This window comes from Macaca fascicularis, chromosome 3 (genome assembly GCF_037993035.2).
Source record: "Macaca fascicularis isolate 582-1 chromosome 3, T2T-MFA8v1.1".
In the NCBI taxonomy this organism is placed as follows: Eukaryota; Metazoa; Chordata; class Mammalia; order Primates; family Cercopithecidae; genus Macaca; species Macaca fascicularis.
Window position 1 is genome coordinate 171432925 of NC_088377.1, and position 22985 is coordinate 171455909.

Here is a 22985-nt window from a genome sequence, read left to right on the forward strand (position 1 = left end):
AACCATCTGAAAATGGCATTGAATAACCTATAAGGTATTAGCATTTAGGACCATTTCAGAAAACAAATGCACGTTACATGTGGGAAAATGAACACTACATTAAAAGGCAAATGACATCCGCACAGAAAAGAACTGAAGTCCCCATCACTGGAAGAAGATTCAACACTTTCCTGCAAGATTTCCATATCGCTTCAATTGCAGGTGCCAAAGTTTAGCCTAAAAATGACCTAAGGACTTGGTGAAAACCCAGTAGTATATAATTCATTCTAATCCATTTAACAGGGGTTTGCTGAGCATCTACTACACAGGCAAAGCTATAAGGGACAAAAGCTTACGAAACCATAGTCAGCCCCAGATCCACTGTGATAAGGACTTACTCTGATCTCAGCACCTTCAACCTTCAACTGACCTGTGTGGTCCAGATTTTTAATCCACAAAAAGTGGGCCATAACATCTCAAAGCAAAAACGCTGCAAGTTTTTTTTTTTTTTTTTTTTTTTTTTTGAGACGGAGTCTCGCTCTGTCGCCCGGGCCGGAGTGCAGTGGCCGGATCTCAGCTCACTGCAAGCTCCGCCTCCCGGGTTTACGCCATTCTCCTGCCTCAGCCTCCCAAGTAGCTGGGACTACAGGCGCCCGCCACCTCGCCCGGCTAGTTTTTTTTTTTTTTTGTATTTTTTAGTAGAGACGGGGTTTCACCGTGTTAGCCAGGATGGTCTCGATCTCCTGATCTCGTGATCCGCCCGTCTCGGCCTCCCAAAGTGCTGGGATTACAGGCTTGAGCCACCGCGCCCAGCCACGCTGCAAGTTTTGATAAACGTGAAATGTATTAGAATGAAAAGTACATTATTGAGCAATGACAGGCCAAGCACAGTCACTCATGCCTGTAATCCCAGCACTTTGTGAGGCCAAGGTGGGCAGATCACTTGAGCTCGGGAGTTTGAGACCACCCTAGGCAACATGGCGAAATTCCATCTCTACTAAAATTACAAAAATTAGCTGGGCATTAAAATGTAGCACATGACTGTAGTCCTAGCTACTCAGGAGGCTGAGGCAGGAGGATCGCTTGAGCCTGGGAGGTGGAGGTTGCAGTGAGCCGAGAAAGCACCACTGCACTCCAGCCTAGGCAACAGAGACAGACTTTGCTTTAAAAACAAAAAAGAACAACAAAAACATGAGCTGAGGCCGGGAGTGGTGGCTCACAACTATAATCCCAGCACTTTGGGAGGCCAAGGCAGGTGGATCACCTGAGGTCAGGAGTTCAAGACCAGCCTAGTCAATATGGTGAAACCCCATCTCTACTAAAACTGCAAAAATTAGTTGGGCATGGTGGTGGGCACCTGTAATCCAAGTTACTCAGGAGGCTGAGGCAGGAGAATCGCTTGAACCCGGGAGGCGGAGGCTGCAATGAGCCAAGATCATGCCACTGCACTCCAGCCTGGGCAACGGTAAGACTTTGTCTCAAAAAAAAAAAGAAAAAAGAGCTGAAATAAAAATACATACACCAGCTGGGCGCGGTGGCTCACACCTGTAATCCCAGCACTTTGGGAGGCCGAGACGGGCAGATCACGAGGTCAGGAGATTGAGACCATTCTGGCTAACACAGTGAAACCCCATCTCTACTAAAAATACAAAAAATTAGCCAGGTGTGGTGGCGGGCGCCTGTGGTCCCAGCCACTCCGGGAAGCTGAGGCAGGAGAATGGCATGAACCCGGGAGGCGGAGCTTGCAGTAAGCCGAGATCGCACCACTGCACTCCAGCCTGGACGACACAGTGAGACTCCGTCTCAAAAAAAAATACACCAAAACTAATTTAAAGGAGTAATTTCAACTGCTTAGAAAATTCTGAAGTCAAAAATATATATTTAAAAAAAAAACATAAAATAAAAATTTAAAAAAACAGGCAGGGTGGCTCACCCTGTAATCCCAGCACTTTGGGAGGCCAACGTAGCCAGATCAGATCACTTGAGGCCAGGAGTTCAAGGACAGGACAAGACCCCATTTCTACAAAAAATATACGTGTGTGTGTGTGCGCGTATATATATATATATATGCACCACAGAATAGAGATGAAAGGTAAAAATAAACATACATATAGAGGTATACATAGAAGCATAAACATATATAAATGCATATATAACTTTTAAAAATAAATTTAAGGCTGGGCATGGTGGTTCACGTCTGTAATGCCAGCATTTTGGGAGGTTGAGGTGGACAGACCACGAGGTTCCAGACCAACATGGTGAAACCCTGTATCTACTAAAAATACAAAAATTTGCTGGGTGTGGTAGTGCGTGCCTGAATCCCAGCTACTCAGGAGGCTGAGGTAGGAAAATCACTTGAATCCAAGAGGTGAAAGTTATAGTCAGCCAACATCGCGCCACTGCACTCCAGCCCGGGCGACAGAGCAAGTTACTCCGTCAAAAAACAAACAAACAAACAAAAAACCAGAAAAGAAAAAAGAAAGAAAATATAATTCAGGTAATTAAATACATAAAACTTTGAAAGGAAACAGCATGCTGCCATTCTATCCTGACAAAAGCTTCCACAAATCAGGCACTTTTACAGGACTTATGTTGTTCTTTAAATTAACAGGGTAAATACAATTCTGACACCTTAAGAAAAGATGCAGGGCCATCTTTTGTTGTAGAGAGGTACCAGAACACTGATTAAAACCTACTAGGTCTGGCCGGGTGCGGTGGCTCAAGCCTGTAATCCCAGCACTTTGGGAGGCCGAGACGGGCGGATCACGAGGTCAGGAGTTCGAGACCATCCTGGCTAACACGGTGAAACCCCGTCTCTACTAAAAAATACAAAAAACTAGCCGGGCGAGGTGGCGGGCGCCTGTAGTCCCGGCTACTCGGGAGGCTGAGGCAGGAGAATGGTGTAAAAACCTGGGAGGCAGAGCTTGCAGTGAGCTGAGATCCGGCCACTGCACTCCAGCCTGGGCGACACAGCGAGACTCCGTCTCAAAAAAAAAAAAAAAAAAAAACCTACTAGGTCATTTTTATTTTTCTTTACGAATCTTATATTCATAAGCAGGATTAACAGACATTACTAGGCTGCTGTTTTAATTCTATTTTTCACACAACAAATATGACTACTAGTAAAACTGGTGTTAATCACAGTTGAAAAGTAGTATCCTCTCAACCTTCACCTCTACTTTTTTCTATCAATAATAACAAAGTTACCAGAGTTTACTCTCCTAATCTGAAGTGTTACAGTTAAGCATTAATACTTCTTAAGCTACTACTTAAGGCCACAAATGCTATTGCCTAGAGAGAATATGATTATCAATTTCCACACTAAGAGCCCTTATATTCAGAAAGCCACCATTGCTTTTTAATACCAGTATTTGCAGTCCAGGTTTTCTCCAAGTATAAAAACATGCTAAAATCTATGACTCTAATACCTATTAAAATTTAACTTTAAATAATAAGATGCCATCAGAACTTCATCAGAGCTGACAAAACACTTTAAGAACGACATTTAAGAAATAAAACTGCCAGAAATGGCAGACTAAAACCATCATGTTTTATCCAATTCATTCAAGTGAGTAATATGCCTAATTTAAAAGCACACAAGTCACAAACTAATTTCTGATTCTATTAAAAATAGAATTCCAAATTCTCATTAAGCAAACAAAAAGATACATATGTCCATTAAAATAATCCAGTTCAGGCCAGGCGAGGTGGCTGGCGCCTGTAATCCCAGCACTTTGGGAGGCCAAGGCGGGTGGGTCACCTGATGTCAGGAGCTCGAGACCAACCTGGAGCCTGGCCAACATGGTGAAACCCCATCTCTACTGAAAAATACAAAAAAAAAAAAAGTTAGCCAGGCATGTTGGCAGGTGCCTGTAATCCCAGCTACTGGGGAGGCTGAGGCAGGAGAGTTGCTTGAACTGGGGAGGCGGAGGTTGCAGTGACCCGAGATTGTGCCACTGCACTCCAGCCTGGGCTACAAGTGTGAGGCTCCATATCAAAAAAACAAACAAACAACAAAAAAACCCAAACATATAGACTTGAAAACATACAATTTATGAAAATGAAATGAAATTACAGTCTTTATGAACCACAAATACAGTCTTTCTGATGTATCATGGTTTATATGTTACATATAAAACTCTTAGCTAAATCTCAAACAAGGGAAAAGTCACATTAATTACTCCAAGAGAAAGAACTGGTTACTAACTACTCTAATGCAAGAGCTCATGGATAAAAAAGATGAAAGCAAGTGAGTGTTCACAACAGCACGACAGACAACACAGGTATATTCACATATATGGCATTTGATAATCAGAGACAGCACTTTAGCTACCTTTCTTCACCGCCTAGAGAAATGAGCAGCAATCAAGACATTCAAAGGTCTACCTCCTTTCCTTCTTCCAACCATAAAACCAACCTAACTCAAAAGAAAGGTATTTTAAATCTTTATAGATAAAAATGAATAGAGTGACAAAATACACGATTTGTTTTCTCTTTATTCATTATCACGATGGTGGCTGTGGACAATTAAATGAGTCAGGTTTGTAAAGTTAACAGATGCTAATAATCTCATATTGCGATACAAAGATGAGTGCTTTTATCCTCAGTTCCCTTGATAATTGTGTTATCAAACACATGTTGTGTTCAATGTTTTAGTGTGCTTAAGTACACTTAAGAGCAACATTAATATCAGTCACCAACATAAAGGGCTAAAACTCCTGTCAAAACTACTCCACATACTGAAAATTCTTTTCCCTCCTGTTTTCATCTATTTGAATATAATTTGTAATAAAAATCCATGGCCAGGCACAATGGTTCACACCTGTAATCCCAGCACTTTGGAAGGTCAAGGCAAGAGGATCACTTGAACTCAGGAGTTCAAGATCAGCCTGGGCAACACGGCAAAATCCTGTCTCTACAAAAATATAGAAAAATTAGCTGGGCATAGTGGCATGTGACTATAGTTCCAGCTACTCAGGGGGATGAGGCAGAAGGACTGCTTTGCACCCAGGAGGTCAAGGCTTCAGTGAACCATGATGGTACCACTACGCTCCAGTGTGGGCAAAAGAGAGACTGTCTCAACAAAAAAAAAAAAAAAAAAAAAGGCTGGGTGCGGTGGCTCACACCTGCAATCCCAGCACTTTGAAAGGCCGAGGCGGGTGGATTACCTGAGGCCAGGAGTTCAAGACTACCCTGACCAACATGGAGAAACCAGTCTCTACTAAAAATACAAAATTAGCTGGGCATGGTGGCACATGCCTGTAATCCCAGCTACCGGAGAGGCTGAAGCAGGAGAACCGCTTGAACCCGGGAGGCAGAGGTTGCGATGAGCCGAGATTATACCATTGCTCTCCAGCCTGGGCAACAAAAGTGAAACTTTGTCTCAAAAAAAAAAAAAAAAAAGTCGACCGGGCACGGTGGCTCAGCCTGTAATCACAGCACTTTGGGAGGCCGAGGTGGGCGGATCACCTGAGGTTGGGAGTTTGAGACCAGCCTGACCAATATGGAGAAACTCCGTTTCTATTAAAAATACAAAATTAGCAGGGCATGGTGGCGCATGCCTGTAATCCCAGCTACTCGGGAGGCTGAGGCAGGAGAATTGCTTGAACTCAGGAGGCGGAGGTTGTGGTGAGCCGAGATTCTGCCATTGCACTCCAGCCTGGGCAACAAGAGCGAAACGCCATCTCAAAAAAAAAGCCAACTCAAACTGTCCGAGATTCCCCTCACAGGATTATGGACTTGTAGGCTCTCCTAGTTTGAATTTTTTTTTTTTTTTTTTTTTTTGAGACAGAGTCTCAGTCCATTACCAGGTTGAAGCACAGTGATGCGATCTTGGCACCCTGCAACCTCCACATCTCCTGGGTTCAAGCAATTCTCCTGCCTCGGCCTCCCAAATAGCTTTGATTACGGGCACCTGCCACCACACCCAACTAATTTTTGTATTTTCAGTAGAGATGGGGCGTCACCATGTTGGCCAGGCTGGTCTTGAACTCCTGACCTCAGATGATCCATCTGCCTTGGCCTCCCAAAGAGCTGCAATTACAGGCGAGAGCCACCACGCCCCGCCTCTAGTTTGAATTAACGATCTGATCAAGTACAATTCATAGCTGTAAGAACCAAAGGCCATATAAAAGTGACTGTTTTTGTTTTTTTATTTTTAGAGACAGGGTCTCACTATAGCGCTCAGGTGGGAGAATGCAGTGGCTATTCGAAGACGCAATCATTGTACACTACAGCCTTGGACTCAAGCAATCCTCCTGCTTCAGCCATCCCAGTAGCTGGGACTACAGGAGTGAGCCACTGCAACCAGCGAAAGTGAGCATTTGTTACCCAGTTTCTTTTGGAATAAAATTAAAAGAGTTATGCAGTTCCAAGCTTTGCTGCCAAGGAGAATCACTAATTTATTTACAGGTTTAGATTCAAAGAACAGCAAAAGGGTAGTAAACATCCAGCAGTAAGACCATGAAAACATTATATCGAACTGTATTACACTTGGGTGATCTCTTATTGATATGACTCCAACCAATCAACCTTCTACATACAAATGCTGCGATGGCAACGCCCAACCAAATTTTGAATTTTTAAATTAATCAACTTTCCAGAAACTGTCTATACTATATAATCATCAAATTAAAAAGCAAAATCCAGGCCGGGCACGGTGGCTCAGGCCTGTAATCCCAGCCCTTTGGGAGGCCAAGGCGGGTGGATCACGAGGTCAGGAGTTTGAGACCAGTCTGGCCGACATGGTGAAACCTCGTCTCTACTAAAGATACAAAAAATTAGCCAGGCGTGGTGGCGTGTGCCTGCAATCCCAGCTACTTGGGAGGCTGAGGCAGGAGAATCGCTTGAACCCGGGAGGCGGAGACTGCAGTGAGCTGAAATCAAGCCACTGCTTTCCAGCCTGGGTGACAATGTAAGACTCTGCCTCAAAAAAAAAAAAAAACAGAAAAAAAAAAAAGAAGAAAGAAAGAAAGAAAAGTAAAATCCAGATCACCAAAGTTATACTGGCACCCTTTGGACAAAACAACTAAATTTACTTTTTGCTAGGCTAAGTGGCAGCACAACTGCTTCTGAGGTAACACGAACCAGGCATGTACTCCGTATCTAGTTTTCTATTTATATTACCTCAACTAAGATTTTATAATCCAAAAAACCTTGAAAAGTGTACATGATAAAAACTTGACATATGAAAAAAAATTTGCCTAATATTAAAAAGAAAATGCATAATTCACAACATTAACAACATGATTTTGTATGTAGGGAGTATCTCCTACCTTCACACACAATGCTTCCCTAAAAATGGTTTAAAAGTTAGAAACCAGGAGATTGAATCAAAGACAAAGATTCCATTCCCAATTAATTGATATCCTAAATATGGACCCTCCAAGTGCTACCACTGACAGACCCACCAACCATGCCTGTCTTCCAGAGAATGACAAAGTCTTCCAGAGAATGGCAAAGTCCAGCCAAACCTCTCCCTCCACAAGGGCTACCTAGTCCTCCCTGACTTCTCTGCAGGAACAGGTCAGAAGATCAGCAGCAACTATTCACACTGCCTACCTAACATCCTAGATACCTACAAAGCAGGGAGAGGCAAAAAGGATCCTTCTTCCCACAGAAGCATATGGCTGCCATGCGGGGCTTCCCTGGGCCCTTGAGGATTTGTGTTCTACTGGGCATGGGCAGATACCCCCACGAGCACCAGCCTATAAACAACCAGACACTTTCCCCAAGCATCTGGTGAGGTACACAGAAGAAATTACAATAACCATAGTACCTGGGCCCCCAAAAACTTAATTCTTCTCAAATGTAATACCCAGTTGAGAACCACTAATGCAACAACAGCCTCTCAACAGACTACTGTGTTTTCAAAAGTTCCTACAATGCACTTGAATTACACTTCGGCAATTAGAAAATAACAAACTGGAATCTTTTTTTTTTTTTTCTTTTTGAGACGGAGTCACACTCTGTTGCCCAGGCTGAAGTACAACGGCACAATCTCAGCTCACTGCAACCTCTGCCTCCCAGGTTCAAGCAATTCTGCCTCAGTCTCCTGAGCAGCTGGGATTACAGCGCCCACCACCACGTCCAGCTAATTTTTTGTATTTTAGTAAAGACAGGGTTTCACGTTGCCCAGGCTGGTCTCGAACTCCTGAGCTCAAGCAATCAGCCCGCCTCAGCCTCCCAAAGTGCTAGGATTACAGGCATGAGCCACTGCACCTGGCCAACACACTGGAATTTATATGCTCAGGGCACCATCCCTGTGTCTGAATACCAAAACAGTCTACTCACCAAACATACTATCATTGCTCCAAACTAAAAACAGGTACAAGCCAGATCATATCTTTGTTAGCCAAACTAAAAGTTCCAGCTGTCAGTAATATTAATTTTTTTGAGACAGGGTCTCACTCTGTTGTCCAGGCTGGAGTGCAGTGGCATAATCATGGCCCACTGTACCCTCAATCTCCTGAGCTCAAGCACTCCTCCCAAAGTGGTGAGATTACAGGCATGGGCCACTGAATCCAGATTTATTTATTTTTTTTTTTTTAGCAACACACATGTAAACATCCATAAGATAAATTGTTTATAATTTATCAGAAAGAATGTAATAACTATTACAAATCAAGTGTCCAATAACCTATCAAATAACTCTTAAGATGCCAAAAAAAATTTTAAGCACCATTTCATTAAAAATTAACTTAAGGCCAGGCGCAGTGGCTCACAACTGTAATCCTTGCACTTTGGGAGGCCCAAGGCAGCCAGATTGCCTGAGCCCAGGAGTTGGAGACCAGCTGGCCAACACGGCACGACCCCATCTCTACGAAAAATATAAAAATAAGCCAGGTGTGGTGACACACGCCTATAGTCCCAGCTACTCGGGAGGTTGAAGCAGGAGGATTGAGTTCAGAATCCGAAAGTTCGAGGCTGCAGTGAGCTGTGATCACACCACTGCACTCCAGCATAGGTGACAGTGAGAGACCCTGTCTCAAAAAAAAAAAAAATAAATCTTCAAAAAACTCCAGGTTGGGCACGGTGGCTCACGCCTGTAATCCCAACACTTTGGGAGGCCGAGGCGGGGGGATCACCTCTCTATTAAAAATAAAAAATTAGCCAGGCGTGGTGGCACATGCATGTAATCCCAGCTACTCAGGAGGCTGAGGCAGGAGAATCACTTGAACCTGGGAGGCAGAGGTTGCAGTGAGTCGAGATCATGCCATTGCACTCCAGCCTGGGTAACAAGAGTGAAACTCCGTCTCACACACACACACACACATTCCAGGAAAGCATGATATCAAAGGATACCCTAACTCTTACAGTCTGTTTCCCCTTCTGTCACTGAGTTGCTGCTATTAGTTCATTTCATGTAAGTTTATTCCATGTGAAAATTGAAGATATTATTCAGACTTTAACAGAGTGCTCCAGAAATATTTATCAACTGCTGTAAACTTCACTAGAAATGCTAAAGAAATGTTTAAAAAAAAAATCTTATCAATACTTTACAAAGAGAAGAATACCATCAACGAAAAGTGTGCTAGAGTCCTACAAGCAAATATAAAAATAAAATAGTTGTTTGTGACTATGATCCTGAAGTGTAATATGGTTTTTGTTTTTTTGAGATGGAGTCTTGCTCTGTCCCCCGGGCTGGAGGGCAGTTGCACAATCTCGGGTCACTGCAACCTCCACCTCCCAGGTTCAAGCAATTGTCCTGCCTCAGCCACCTGAGTATCTGGGATTACAGGCGTGTACCACCACACCCAGGTAGTTTTTGTATTTTTACTAGAAATGGGGTTTCGCCATGTTGGCCAGGTTGGTCTTGAACTCTTGACAGGTGATCTGCCCACCTCAGCCTCCCAAGGTGCAAGGATTACAGGCCTGAGCCACCACACTGGGTCAGATTCCTAAAGTGTAATTACAAAGGGCCACAAAACATTTTTTTTTGAGACGGCCTTGTCCTGTCACCCAGGCTACAGTGTAGTGGCATGATCTCAACTCACCACAACCTCTGCCTCCTGGGCTCAAGCGATCCTTCTGCCTCAGCCCCCAGAGTAGCTGGGATTACAGGTGCATATCACCATACCTGGTTAATTTTTTATCTTTTTTGGTAGAAATAGGCTTTTGCCATGTTGCTCAGGCTAACAAAAATATTTCACAATAAAAATTTAATTCACTAATTTCAAATGGGGGTGGTGAGAGAAGAGCAGCTACCAAATAAGCTGTAACCAAATTCAGCTGGAAATCAATGCTTTAGGCTAGGCGCCGGGAGGCAGAAGTTGCAGTGAGTTGAAATCGCACCACTGCACTCTAGTCTAGCCTGGGCAACAGAGCCAGACTCCATAAAAAAAAAAAAAAAAAAAACCCAAATTGGCCAGGTGTCGTGGTTCACACCTGTAATCCCAGCACTTTGGGAGGCAGAGGCAGGTGGATTATCTGAGGTCAAGAGTTCAAGACCAACCTGGCCAACATGGCAAAACCCTGTCTCTAATGAAAAATATAAAAATTAGCCGGGTGTGATAGCAGGCCCCTGTAATCCCAGCTACTCAGGAGGCTGAGGCAGGAGAATTGCTGGAACTCAGGAGGCAGAGGTTGCAGAGAGCCGAGATCGTGTCACTGCACTCTAGTCTGGGCAACAGAGCGAGACTGACTCTGTCTTTAAAAATAAAAAAAGGAAGATAAAGTGTTTAAATCATTATTCAAGTGAAAGGTATCACAATCATTGTGGTAAGATAAAATCCGTTTTATTGATTAAAAAATTAACAAAATTCATATACTATAAAATAAGGTTAATAATTTTTTAAAAATCAGTGCTTTAAGAGCATGTAATTTAACATGATTCCTTAAAAATACACAAGTGAGGCCAGGCACTGTGGCTCACGCCTGTAATCCCAGAAGTTTGGGAGGCTGAGGTGGGTGGATCACGAGGTCAGAAGATGGAGACCATCCTGGCTAACATGGTGAAACTCCGTCACTACTAAAAAAAACACAAAAAATTAGGCGGGCTTGGTGGCAGGTGCCTGTAGTCCCAGCTACTCGTGAGGCTGAGGCAAGAGAATGGCGTGAACCCAAGAGGCGGAGCTTGCAGTGAGCTGAGATCGCGCCACTGCACTCCAGCCTGGGTGACAGAACAAGACTCCGTCACAAAAAAAAAAAAAAAAAAAAAAAACACTCAAGTGAAACAACAGTTGTCACAATTTTATTGGGGTTGAAATATGGATCATCATCAGTAAACATTCAACTCAAACTGCCTGTTAAACATGGCTAGGCACAGCAGCTTACATCTGTAATCCCAGCACTTTGGGAGGCTGAGGCCAGAGGATCACTTAAGCCCAGGAATTTGAGACCAGCCTGGCCAACAGTAAGACCTCCTCTCTACAAGAAAAATAAACTAGCCAGGCAAGTGGCCAACGCTGCAGTGAGCTGAGATCACACCATGAAATCCTGGGCAATAGAGTGAAATCCTATCTCAAAACACACACGCACACGCACACGCACACACACACACGCAAACCCTACCACATGATCTATCTAGCTTAGCCAAGAGAAAAAAAAGCGTATGTCCACACAATGTTCATAGCAACTTTACTTGCAATAGCCCAAAACTGGAAATAACCCAAATGCCACCAAGCATAAGAGGTGAATGAATAAACAAATTGTGGTATATCCATATAATAGAATACTACTCAGCAATTAAAAAAAAAATGAACATGGGTGAATCTCAGAATGAGTGAAAGAACCCACACAAAAAGAGTACGTACTAAATGATTCCACTTATATATACAATTCTAGAAAATGTAAAATAATCTACAGTGACAGAAATGAGATCAGTGGTTGGAGGGGAAGGAAGGAAAGATTACAAAGGGCACAAGAAACTTTGGGGGAAGATGACTATGTCTACTATCTTGATAAGGATAAGCTTCATGGGTGATACATAACATTAAAACTTATCAAACATATCACTTTAAATATGTACAGTTAACTGTATGTCAATTATATCTCAATAAACAAAAGGAAAAAGAATCCAAGATGCCAAAACTAATTCTACAGCTCCTGTTAGTCAGATGTATCTGCTCATAAATACATTTAACCTACCGACTTGCAGTATGCACTCTGAGAATACAAAAGTATGCCTAAATTGAGGATCACCATTAGCAGAAAAAACATCAAAGTTTAAACAAAGAGGAAATTAGAATTCATCTTTAATCACTATGCCAGGCTATTTCAGTGCCAAAACGATACCAACTAAAACACAACACAACAAAACAAGAGCCTGCTGAGTGTAGGGCTCTGAGATTTTTAATTAAATATTTTAATTCAAATGTTTACCTTCTTTGATCTAGAATTCCATTTCGTGAAAACAGAAATAACCCAAAGAAAAGCCTATGCACAAAGATGTTAATTTCAATCTTATTCATCAGAGAAAAATGGCAAAGAATTATATAGATGGCACAGTCATGGGATGGCATATTACATGAGCTATTCTTTTTTTTTTTTTTTTTTGAGATGGAGTTTTGCTCTTGTTGCCCAGGCTGGAGTGCAATGGCACGATCTCATCTCACCGCAGCCTCTGCCTTCCAGGTTCAAACGAATTGATTCTCCTGCCTCAACCTCCCCAGTAGCTGGGATTAGAGGCATGTGCCACCACGCCCAACTAATTTTGTATTTTTTAGTAAACACGGGGTTTCTCCATGTTAGTCAGGCTAGTCTCAAATTCCCGACCTCAGGTGATCTGCCCGCCTCAGCCTCCCAAAGTGCTGGAAGTACAGGCATGAGCTACTGCGCCCAGCCTAGTCATTTTTTTTTTTTTTTTTTTGAGACCGAGTCTCGCTCTGTGGCCCAGGCTGGAGTGCAGTGGCGTGATGTAGGCTCACTGCAAGCTCTACCTCCCACGTTCACTCCATTCTCCTGCCTCAGCCTCCCGAGTAGCTGGGACTACAGGTGCCTACCATACCATGCCGGGCTAATTTTTTTTTTTTTTTTTTTGTATTTTTAATAGAGATGGGGTTTCACTATGTTAGCCAGGATGGTCTCCATCTCCTGACCTTGTGATCTGCCTGCCTCAGCCTCCCAAAGTGCTGGGATTACAGGCATAAGCCACCGCACCCAGCCCCTAGTCATTATTTTTAACTGGGAAAAACAATTGCAAAAATATTAAGCAAAAACAGGGCAGACGCATACAGTACGATCAACAGGTTGAAAACAATATATCCCGGGGAGAATAAAAGACATAGGAAAAAAGCCATAAGGTTAACATTTAAGGTCAATAGTTCTTAAACAGTGGTCCTGGACCAGGAGCATCATCTGGGAACTTCTTAGACCCCACCCTAGACCCAATGAATTAGAAAACTCCAGGAGTGGGATGCAGTAACCTGTTTTAACAAACTCTCCAGGTGATTATTAAAGTTTGAGAACTACTGTTTAAAGGGTAGGATTACAGGTGACTAGATTTCCTTCTTGTAACCTATGTTTTCCTCAATTATCTTTTTACTTTTGAAATCCAACTAAGTTCTTTTAAGTATTTTTCTAACAGGTACACTCTGTAGGTCTACAGGTAAAAAGTTGTTACATTGCAAACATTATAATGTAATGTAAGGTCTGGATTACATGCCTAAAAATCCAATGATTCTTGGAACCATCAAATCTGTTAAGGCTGAAAAGAACACCAAATTTTAAATATATCTATAAAATGCAGGTCAACGGGCTAAGAAAATTGCACCACTAAAAAAACCAACAAATCTAGGTTGTTCTAACACACGTACACAAATACAGGAGGGACTTTTATGGGTCACATCTGCAAAATACTTTTTTTCCCAAAAAGCTGAATTTTTATGCTTGTGTGTAATTTACTAGAACTGCACTGCAGGAATCAGGTTCTGAAGCTGTGAATGCTTACTCATGTAGGTTCCTGCCTAACCAAAATAAGTATCAGTATGTTATATTTGTCACCAAAATCTAGGCAGGGAAGACAAATTCAGAACACTGCGAGTTGCCAAATCTTTAACTTTTAGCTTGAAGACCATAAAGCTGTGCCAACTTACATCTCATCATCTCGCTAAAACAGAGGCCACAGGAAATAAAGAGGCAAACCACAGGTTCCCAATTGACACTGGAACTAGTTAAAAGATTACGGAATTGTCTACACTCTGAACACAAATTAAAGAGTAACAAAGACTACTAACTTAGGGATAGAATAACTACTGATTAACAGCAAAATACCAAAGTTAAGTCAACGACAAATGGCTACATATTTTAATATTTTAGTTTTGTAATTTTTTAAACAGGTGTACAGATCCCCATATACATCCTAACACACAAAATTTACTTTTTCATCTTTCTATTCCTTGAAAAGTCCACTCTAAGAGTAAATGCAAGTTACTCAAAAAGGCACTACACACACCAATGACCTAACCACAGCCTGTCCTCTCTAACTAAAAAAAGTTTTAACTAATTGTATAAGCACCATGACCACCCATGCTGAATTTTTCACTACTAAACTCCCAGCACCATGCTGGCACAAAGCAGGTACCCAAACATATGAGGATTTTTTTTTTCTTTTTTTTTTTTTTTTTTTTTTGAGATAAGAGTCTTGTTCTATTGTCCAGGTTGGAGTGCAGTGGTGCAATTTCGGCTCACCACAACCTCTGCCTCCCGGGTTCAAGCGATTCTCGTGACTCAGCCTCCCAAGGAGCTGGGACTACAAGTCCGCACCATCACGCCTGGCTGATTTTTTATATTTTTGGTACAAGTACATACAGCTTTTCGCCGTGGCCAGGCTTGTCTTGAACTCCTGACCTTAGGTGATCTACCTGCCTTGGCCTCCCAAAGTGCTGGGATTGCAGGCATGAGCCACCGTGCCAGCTTTTTTTTTTAATTGAGAGAGTCTTGCTCTGTTGTCCAGGCATAAGTGCAGTGTCATGATCTTAGCTCACTGGACCCTCAAACTCCTACACTTAGATGATCCTCCTGCCTCAGCCTCCCAAAATGCTGGGATTACAGGTGTGAGCCATCACACTCAGCAACATCCGAGGTTTTGAATTTGTTACAGAAAGCCTCTGAAACTCTAAAGCAGACACCAGCAATTCTGTAAAATTAACTCAGGCTGCTAATGGATTTAGTGTAAGACGCTGTCCCTTTCTATCACTCTTGATGCTTTAAGGGAAGCTGACATTTCTGCCATACTTTGGAATCCCTGTAAATGAGTCAGTTAAGTGCATTTAAAGTGGCATGCCCTGGGCCAGGTGCACTGGGCTCACACCTGTAATTCCAGCACTCTGGGAGGCCAAGGCAGGAGGAAGATTTGAGGCCAGAAGTTGGGAGGCCAGCCTGGCAACCTAGTCAGACCTCGGTCTCTACAAAATTAAAAATAAATAAAGGGGTGTTTCCTACTTTATTACTGTACTCCCTCTGAAAAGAATCATTGAAAACTCTTGGTATTATAAGTTACAAAATTGTACATATGGTATATGCCAGTCCCCATTATTATCTGATCTACTTTTCTGATTTAGCCTTAATTTTTCTAAACGTTTCTTGTACTCTAACAGGTCAGGTTTTCCTCTCCTCTTTTTACCCCTCGAAAACACACTTGTTCCTGTAACACCACTCAGAGGGCCTCCCCAGCCCCCACCTCTTTTGTATATAAACACACTCTCTTGTCACACACTCCATCAGCTGTTTGGTAGCTCCTCCCCTCCTCCTTTTCCGGGTAGTAACAGGGCGGCCAATGAGCGCTGAGGAGCGGTGCCTGCGGCCTTTTGCCTGCATACGCTTTTCCAAAACAAGCAGCTCTAGCCTTCAGCAGGGGCCACTGGTTCACAGATGAAAGGATCACCAGGGCTGTGCAACAGGGTGAGACGAGTAACCCCCACCAACAAGGAAACCCGTGTAATCTGAGCTGTTTGTTCCTCCACCAGGGAGAACTTAAACCGATATTCCTTTAGGGCAAATCACGCTTTAAGGTCACCAGAGCCCCAGCTCTCAGACAATCTAAATAATCAGCTGGTTGGAGGTGGAAACCTCAAAGGTTGCCAGGCTCTGGGCAGCACAGATCACCAATCTACCTGACTTTGCAAACAAATGGCTGCACTATTCGAGACCATTCCATAGGATCTGGGCTAACTGCAAGGTTTTTTTATTGGGACACATTCCTAAAGGATCCAAAAGTCATGTAAATCAGTTTCTAGGCTCCTGGGGAGGTTTGCACAACCCTGAGCAAAGGATCAGAAGAGAAACAATGAATGAGTCAGAGTTTCAGAGCATAATCACCCAGCAGATTATTAAGTGCATTGGTGCAAAACACTCACTCCCTGCATAACTTGGGAGTCAGCTCTCCTCCTACCAACCCGTCACAAAAGAAATATCACTGACTCCAAACAACCAGAGACAGTGTCTCCAAAAGAACCAAGCGAGGTGGTGGAAGGCAGCGGCCAATTAGTTACACATCCTCTTCTCTCCCTACCCCCACACTGCTACTTTCCTACTATATAGGTTCCCTGCTAGGCTGTAAATTGTGGTGGTATAATTACGCTAGGAGACATCCAAAAATGGGCTGAAACAGGAGACTGCAAGGAAACCAGCTATCACTCCCCACACCAAAGAAATCATCAAGGGACACTGGGGGGCAAGAAGTGCATTCCTTCAGACCTTTTCTTCCTACTTCCTCTCCACCATCTTTCTCAACCCCCAGCCTTTTCACACAATTGTACTCATTTTAGTAGAGAGGGTTGGGGAATTTTTCCTTAAATTTTCTGCTAAATATACCTTACTCAAAAATTGTTGGCTCCATTTGGGCCTACTGATCTGTGAATTCAACAGAGAAAGGAGGACACAAAATCTCTCACCTACACAACACACACAAAAGGAAATCCGAAACATTTTAACTTCCAAACTCCGTTATACCAGAAAATAAACACGAAACAAAGATAACCTCTGGCTTTTAAATCTTAAAACTGTTATCCTCCTATCTCAGATCTACAATTTTAAAGCGCCCCTGCTTTCTTTTGTCAGAAAGGAAGGAAGGTGGGGAAAGAACAGAAGGCCAATGCATCTTTGCCTTTCTTCATCTTCTACTAAAAATAAGCTATGAAATAAGCCACTTAGGGGGAGAAAAAAAAAGACACCCTGCTGTTCTTTGTCTGTTTTCCTCTCCCTCTCCACCCCCCACACCCCGACTCCTAAATGCGGTAATCATTCTAGATGCCACAACTACTAAATGAACAAAAGGCACTGTATGGAAAAGGCATCAGGTCAAGTTAGGCCCCCCTCTTTATCCTCAATCTTTTAAAAATATGTCTATGTACATAATTTGAGACTCTGACAATGATCACAAACAGCTGGAATTCTATCTCCCCACTCCATCCCAATTAAACATTAGGTAGAAATTCGCATTAGGTGTGACAGTAACTCTCAATTCAAGATAAAAATAAATCAGATTCTGCCACCATGTCATTTCCTAGTTTCTAAACAAAAATAAAACCTGAAACTGCTTTGTCTAAAATGTACACACAGTCAGTTAGTTACAAGTTTTCCTGCAGCCTTATGAAAAGCCAACATTACTGGTATCATTCACACATTTACAAAACAATCACAGCCACAAACAGCTCATAAAGAGTTGATTTCACTTGTGCCTGAACATATATTAGGTACGCTATACTTTATTAGTTGCTCCGCTCTAATCTCCCACCCCCAAAAAATTCTAAACTCCAAACCACAAACTTAGAAGTCTATCTACTGCTCCTAATTTCTAGCCAAGTTTTCCCTGAGCAAGGAGAAAAACACCTTATTTCTGAAAAGATTATTTTTTTAAAAATATCTTGCCCAGACAACTTCCCTCCCATCCCCCATTGCCAAACCATATGCAAAAACTACTTTTTTAAAACTTCAGCAAATTCCCTAACTGAATTTTTTGACAATAATCACTGACCTCTACAAAGAAGTAAAACAATCAAAAACAGCAACAAGTAAAAGGAAGAAAAAAGGAATTCACCTGAAGAATTTAGCCAAACAACTTGAGTTATATAAACAAAACCCTGCAACAGGGGGAAACGGTGGGGGGATGGGGTGAAGGGAGAGAAACAGGAGACAGGACTTTTAAACTGTGTTCCACAGTACCACCCCCTAAGCCCCCACTTTCCCCCCTCCCCAAGGACTAGCTGTTCAGAACTCTGGGCTCCCCCCACCCTCTAAATTACCCTTCAAAAAACAAATTCTCCATTTGTCACAGGAACCTTCGCGAATTTCTCTAGCTGGTCCTTAAATAATCAGTCTGGACTTCAACCAAAACCACTGCCTGAAGGGCTCTTATCAGTTATGGCTTTCCCACTGCAGCCTCCAGAGTGCAGAAAGTTGGGGGGAGGGGGCAGAAAATAAAGGGTGTCACTTGGCGACATCAGGGCAAGTATTCCCCCAAGAAGCTGACCCTCACAGAGGAAGTTTTGCCCAAGTGGCCAGTCCAGGGACTATTTTGTCCAGGAGCTCCTCTTTCCCCGGCTGTCATACCCACAACATGGAGGGTGGCTTGCTGGAGGGCCCAAGGGTCTTCATCACATACAACCATGGGTGGGACAGGCTTTGTCAGTGGAAAGGAAAACAGTAGGGTTCTCCCGGGGACCAGAAAGCTTAACAGGAGGGACTGACTGAAAACACACAGAGCTCTTTCTTAGAAGAGGGGGCCCTGAGCAGGCGACTCTCTTCCTAATATAGAAAGGAATTAGGGATAAAAGAGGTCGCTTGAATGACCCCAGTTCAAGCAGCATTGTGGTTGGAGGAAATGGGGGCATCTCAAGGAAGGGAGAAAGGCTTCCGTCTCGGGAATTTCTGCCTTGAGTCCCTCAATCCAGAGGGAGCAAACAGGAGAGAGAAACCCTGAAGATGGGCTCGGTGGTAGAGAGTGAGGCGACTGGTCCTGCAAAAAGAAATAAGGCCGTCTGGGAGTCCAAACGTCGCGAAGGAAAGTCACGGGCTGTGGGGATACAGGAAGAGCGAGCAGCAACGCGTATTTCGGGGTGCTGCGGGAAAAAGGCGAGCTGAAAAGGCTCTCGGCCCCTGGGAGGTGCCAAGGAGCCGCCGTAGGCACTGGGGGAGGAGGGGAGTCTCGGACAGTGGCCTGGAGTGCCCCAAGGCCTTTGCAGTGGTTTCGGGGGTGCCCTGGGCATCCCCACACCGCCCCCCACACACATCCCGAATTCCCCTCCACGAAGGATACAGCTTGACCACGTCCGTGTCCATCCGCCTCTTGCCCGGACTGGGAGATGACATGGTGTCGCCGCCGCCTCCCCGCCGCCGCCTCTCTCCCTTCCTCGGCCCGTCTGTCACGGGCCCCGGGCCCCGGCTCTGAGGAGCCCGCGGCCGCGCCGGCTCCTCGGTGGAGGTGGCAACACCCCCGCGGTCCCGGCGGTCCCGTCAGCCGCCGCCGCCGCCCCCCGCACGGGGGAACACCGGGCACTGTCCGGCCGGGTGGGGGTGGGGACCCCGCGGCGCCCGGCTCGGGCAGCCCCTCTCTGGCTGTGGTTCCGCCGCGGCCCGGCCCCGGCACTCCTCTGCGCCGCGCGACGCTCCCTCCTGCCTGCTCTGGCTCGCTCGCCTGTTTCCCACTCACCCTCTGACCGGCTCCTAGCAGCCTCCACTACAAGCGGACGACTCCTGCTCAGTCGGCCTCCCTACCCCAGCCTCGCTCTGGGCGCCGTGACGTCACAGAGGTGACGTCATCGGAGGGGGCGGGCCTGGACGCTGAGAGGGGTGGGGCGCCGCTGCGGCGTGGGCTTTCCCGGTGCATTCTGGGAGTTGTAGTTCCTCTTTCTCCGGCTGTCTCACACCCTCTGTCCCCTCCCCCAACTTCCCCACCTACTTCATCGCTCAACTGCCAGTGTCGTTATCATCATCCTAAACGATAATAGTAAATAATGGCAATATTATTAAATGCGTGGATTTTAGGTTAACGAACCTCCACACACACTCTGTTTAACAAGCTGTTAATTTCTTTGATTTGGAGGAGGCCAAGGTAGCAATTACTCAGGCACCAAAATCTGGAAATTCCCACACCAGCAGGTTCCTTGCACTCCGCTCCCTCCTTGGCTGGAGAGAATTTGTTTCCAAGGATTGTAGACCACAGCAAGGCTTCTTCAGGCTTCAATACCAGGGTTCATCACAATCCACGTGTCTACGGGCACTATTTCAAAGATTAGAGTTTACACAGCAATGTGGTAAGGTCAGAAATAATTTAGTACTACTATCCTTATTCTACAGAGCATGAGGCAACTTCGCAAAGTGTGTGAACCTCCTACACCAATCTTAAATACTTCATTCATTCAATAAATATTTATTAAGCACTTCCTATGTGCTAATCACCTTGCTGGACATGAGGATATAATGGTGAACTAAGAAAGACTAAATTTAGCCGGGCGCAGTGGCTCACGCCTGTAATCCCAGCACTTTGGGATGCCGAGGCAGGAGGATCACCTGAGATCGGGAGTTCAAAACCAGCCTGGCCAACGTGGTGAAACCCCATTTCTACTAAAAATACAAAAATTAGCCGGGCGTGGTGGCGGGCGCCTGTAGGCCCAACTACTCGCAAGACTGAGGCAGGAGAATCGCTTGAACCCAGGAGGCAGAGGTTACAGTGAGCCAAGATCGTGCCACTGCACTCCAGCCTGGGCGACAGAGTGAGACTCTGTCTCCAAAAAAAAAAAAAGGAAAAGGAAGACTAAATTTACACAGCCCCCCAGTATAGTCTGTGGGTCTATAGTGTCAGCATCACTTGGGAACTTGTTAGAAATGCCGCTAGAGCTTCACTTCAGATCTACTGAATGAGAATTTGCAGTTTTAACAAGGTCCCCAGGTGATTCTTTTTTTTTTTTTTTTTTTTTTTTGAGACGGAGTCTCGCTCTGTCACCCGAGCTGGAGTGCAGTGGCCGGATCTCAGCTCACTGCAAGCTCCGCCTCCCGGGTTTACGCCATTCTCCTGCCTCAGCCTCCTAAGTAGCTGGGACTACAGGCGCCCGCCACCTCGCCCGGCTAGTTTTTTGTATTTTTTAGTAGAGACGGGGTTTCACCGTGTTAGCCAGGATGGTCTCGATCTCCTGATCTCGTGATCCGCCCGTCTTGGCCTCCCAAAGTGCTGGGATTACAGGCTTGAGCCACCGCGCCGGGCCCCCAGGTGATTCTTATGCACAGTGAAGTTTGAAAGATGCTGCCCTATAAGGTCCTCCAAAAGAAGTGTTATGGAACCCAGGAGTCAACCAGGCAAAAGGGCCAGTGAAGAGTGTTCCAGGCATCGCCTATATTTATGTCAGATTTTCACTATCATTTCAAAAGTTTTATCTTTTCCCTCATTCCCATGAATATACACTTGTACTTTGTCAGATCATGTGTTGTGAGTTGAGCCTCCCTTACATAACCTCCTATGCACACACACCTGGGGCAGCAGCAATGAGCTAAGATTGAACGTCTTTTGCAGCTATCATTTCATGCCTCAAAAAACCTAGGCTTTTTTAAATTGTAAAACATACATAACATAAAATTTAACATTTTAACCATATTTAAAGGTATAATTCAATAGGATTAAATACATTCACAATGTCATGCAACCATCGTACTACCCATTTCCAGAACATGTTCACCATCCCAAACATTAAGCAATAACCCCTTCCCCCCAGCCCTTGATAACCTCTTTATGTTCTGAAAAAGGTGGGCTATTTTAGTTGCTTCTGAAAGGAGTGCATTGTTCTTTCAAATTGTACATTGCTGCTGGTCCAGGTGCAGTGGTGTTTAAAACTAATTGATCACAACCAGTTACAGATTTCTTTGTTCCTTCTACACGCCCACTGCTTCACTTGACTAGCCTTAAAAAAAATAAAAATAAATTGCACAGCCGGTTGCGGTGGTTCACGCCTGTAATCCCAGCCCTTTGGGAGGCCGAGGCGGGGCAGATCACGAGGTCAGGAGTTTGAGACCAGCCTGGCCAGCATAGTGAAACACCATCTCTACTAAAAATACAAAAATTAGCCAGCTGTGGTGGCATGCGCCTGCAGTCTCAGCTACTTAGGAGGCTGAGGCTGGAGAATCACTTGAACTCGGGGGGCGGAGGCTGCAGTGAGCCAAGACCACACCATTGCACTCCAGCCTGGGTGACAGAGACTCCATCTCAAAATAAATAAATAAATACATTGCACATAGAAAACCACACAGAGAAGGAGGACACGTCTGAACGAAGAGATTTTTCTTTTTTCAGACGAAGTCTCGCTCTTGTCCCCTAGGCTGGAGTGCAATGGCGTGGTCTCAACTCTCTGCAACCTCCACCTCCCAGGTTCAAGCAATTCTCCTGTCTCAGCCTCCCAAGTAGCTGTGATTACAGGTGTCCGCCACTACACCCAGCCAATTTTTTATTTTAAGTAGAGACGGGTTTTCACCATGTTGGCCAGGCTGGTCTCGATCTCCTGACCTCGGGTGAGCCACCCTCGTTGGCATCCCAAGGTGCTAAGATTACAGGCGTGAGCCACCACACCCGGCCTGAACGAAGAGATTTCCTATAACCTCCTTTATTTGACCACTTTGTTCAAGGGAGATAAAGACAGAGCAGAGATTTGTCTTCCTGACTGTGTCTCCTCTTGGGCTCTCTGCACTTCTGTTGCTGCTACCTTCTCTCCTAAAATAACTCCCCACTGTCTTTCATCTGATTAAGACAATGCTAAAACTGGTTCTCAAGCTTTGGTGTTCATCAGAGTCACCTGCGGAGCTTGTTAAGCTCACAACTGTCCAGGCCCCACCCCTGGGAATTCTGACTCAGAAGGTCTGGGGTGGGGCTTGGACATCCAAGTCATTAACAAGCTCCCCAGATGATTCTGATCAGGCCAAAGTTTGAGAACCACTGCCTTTAAGATTCCGGCAGGCATCACCACTTTCAAAATACATGTCTGACTATTCCAGGTGAGTCAACTGCTCCCATAATGTGCTATGCAAATAAGGGAAGGTCTGAGTGCCCCCCAAAGTTTCCCCCAACCTGAGAGCAACAGTGGTAA

At 44.5% G+C, this 22985-nt stretch overlaps 1 protein-coding gene and 1 long non-coding RNA gene across 3 annotated transcripts in view; both read right to left on the minus strand.

Moving 5' to 3' along the window:
• Positions 1–19646, minus strand: part of UBE2H (ubiquitin conjugating enzyme E2 H) — a 120835-nt gene extending 101189 nt beyond the window's left edge. For both annotated transcript variants that reach the window (XM_045388365.2, XM_045388364.2), the window contains exon 1: positions 19175–19646. In XM_045388365.2, coding sequence (XP_045244300.1) covers positions 19175–19227 — 53 coding nt within the window. In that variant the 5' untranslated portion in view covers positions 19228–19646. The remainder of the gene's footprint in view (positions 1–19174) is intronic.
• Positions 3000–18244, minus strand: LOC135970233 (uncharacterized). Its single transcript, XR_010585834.2, has 2 exons — positions 18162–18244; positions 3000–17999 (listed from the first exon to the last, which is right to left on the minus strand). It is a non-coding gene; the product is annotated as an uncharacterized lncRNA (long non-coding RNA).
• Positions 19647–22985: the final 3339 nt, after the last annotated feature.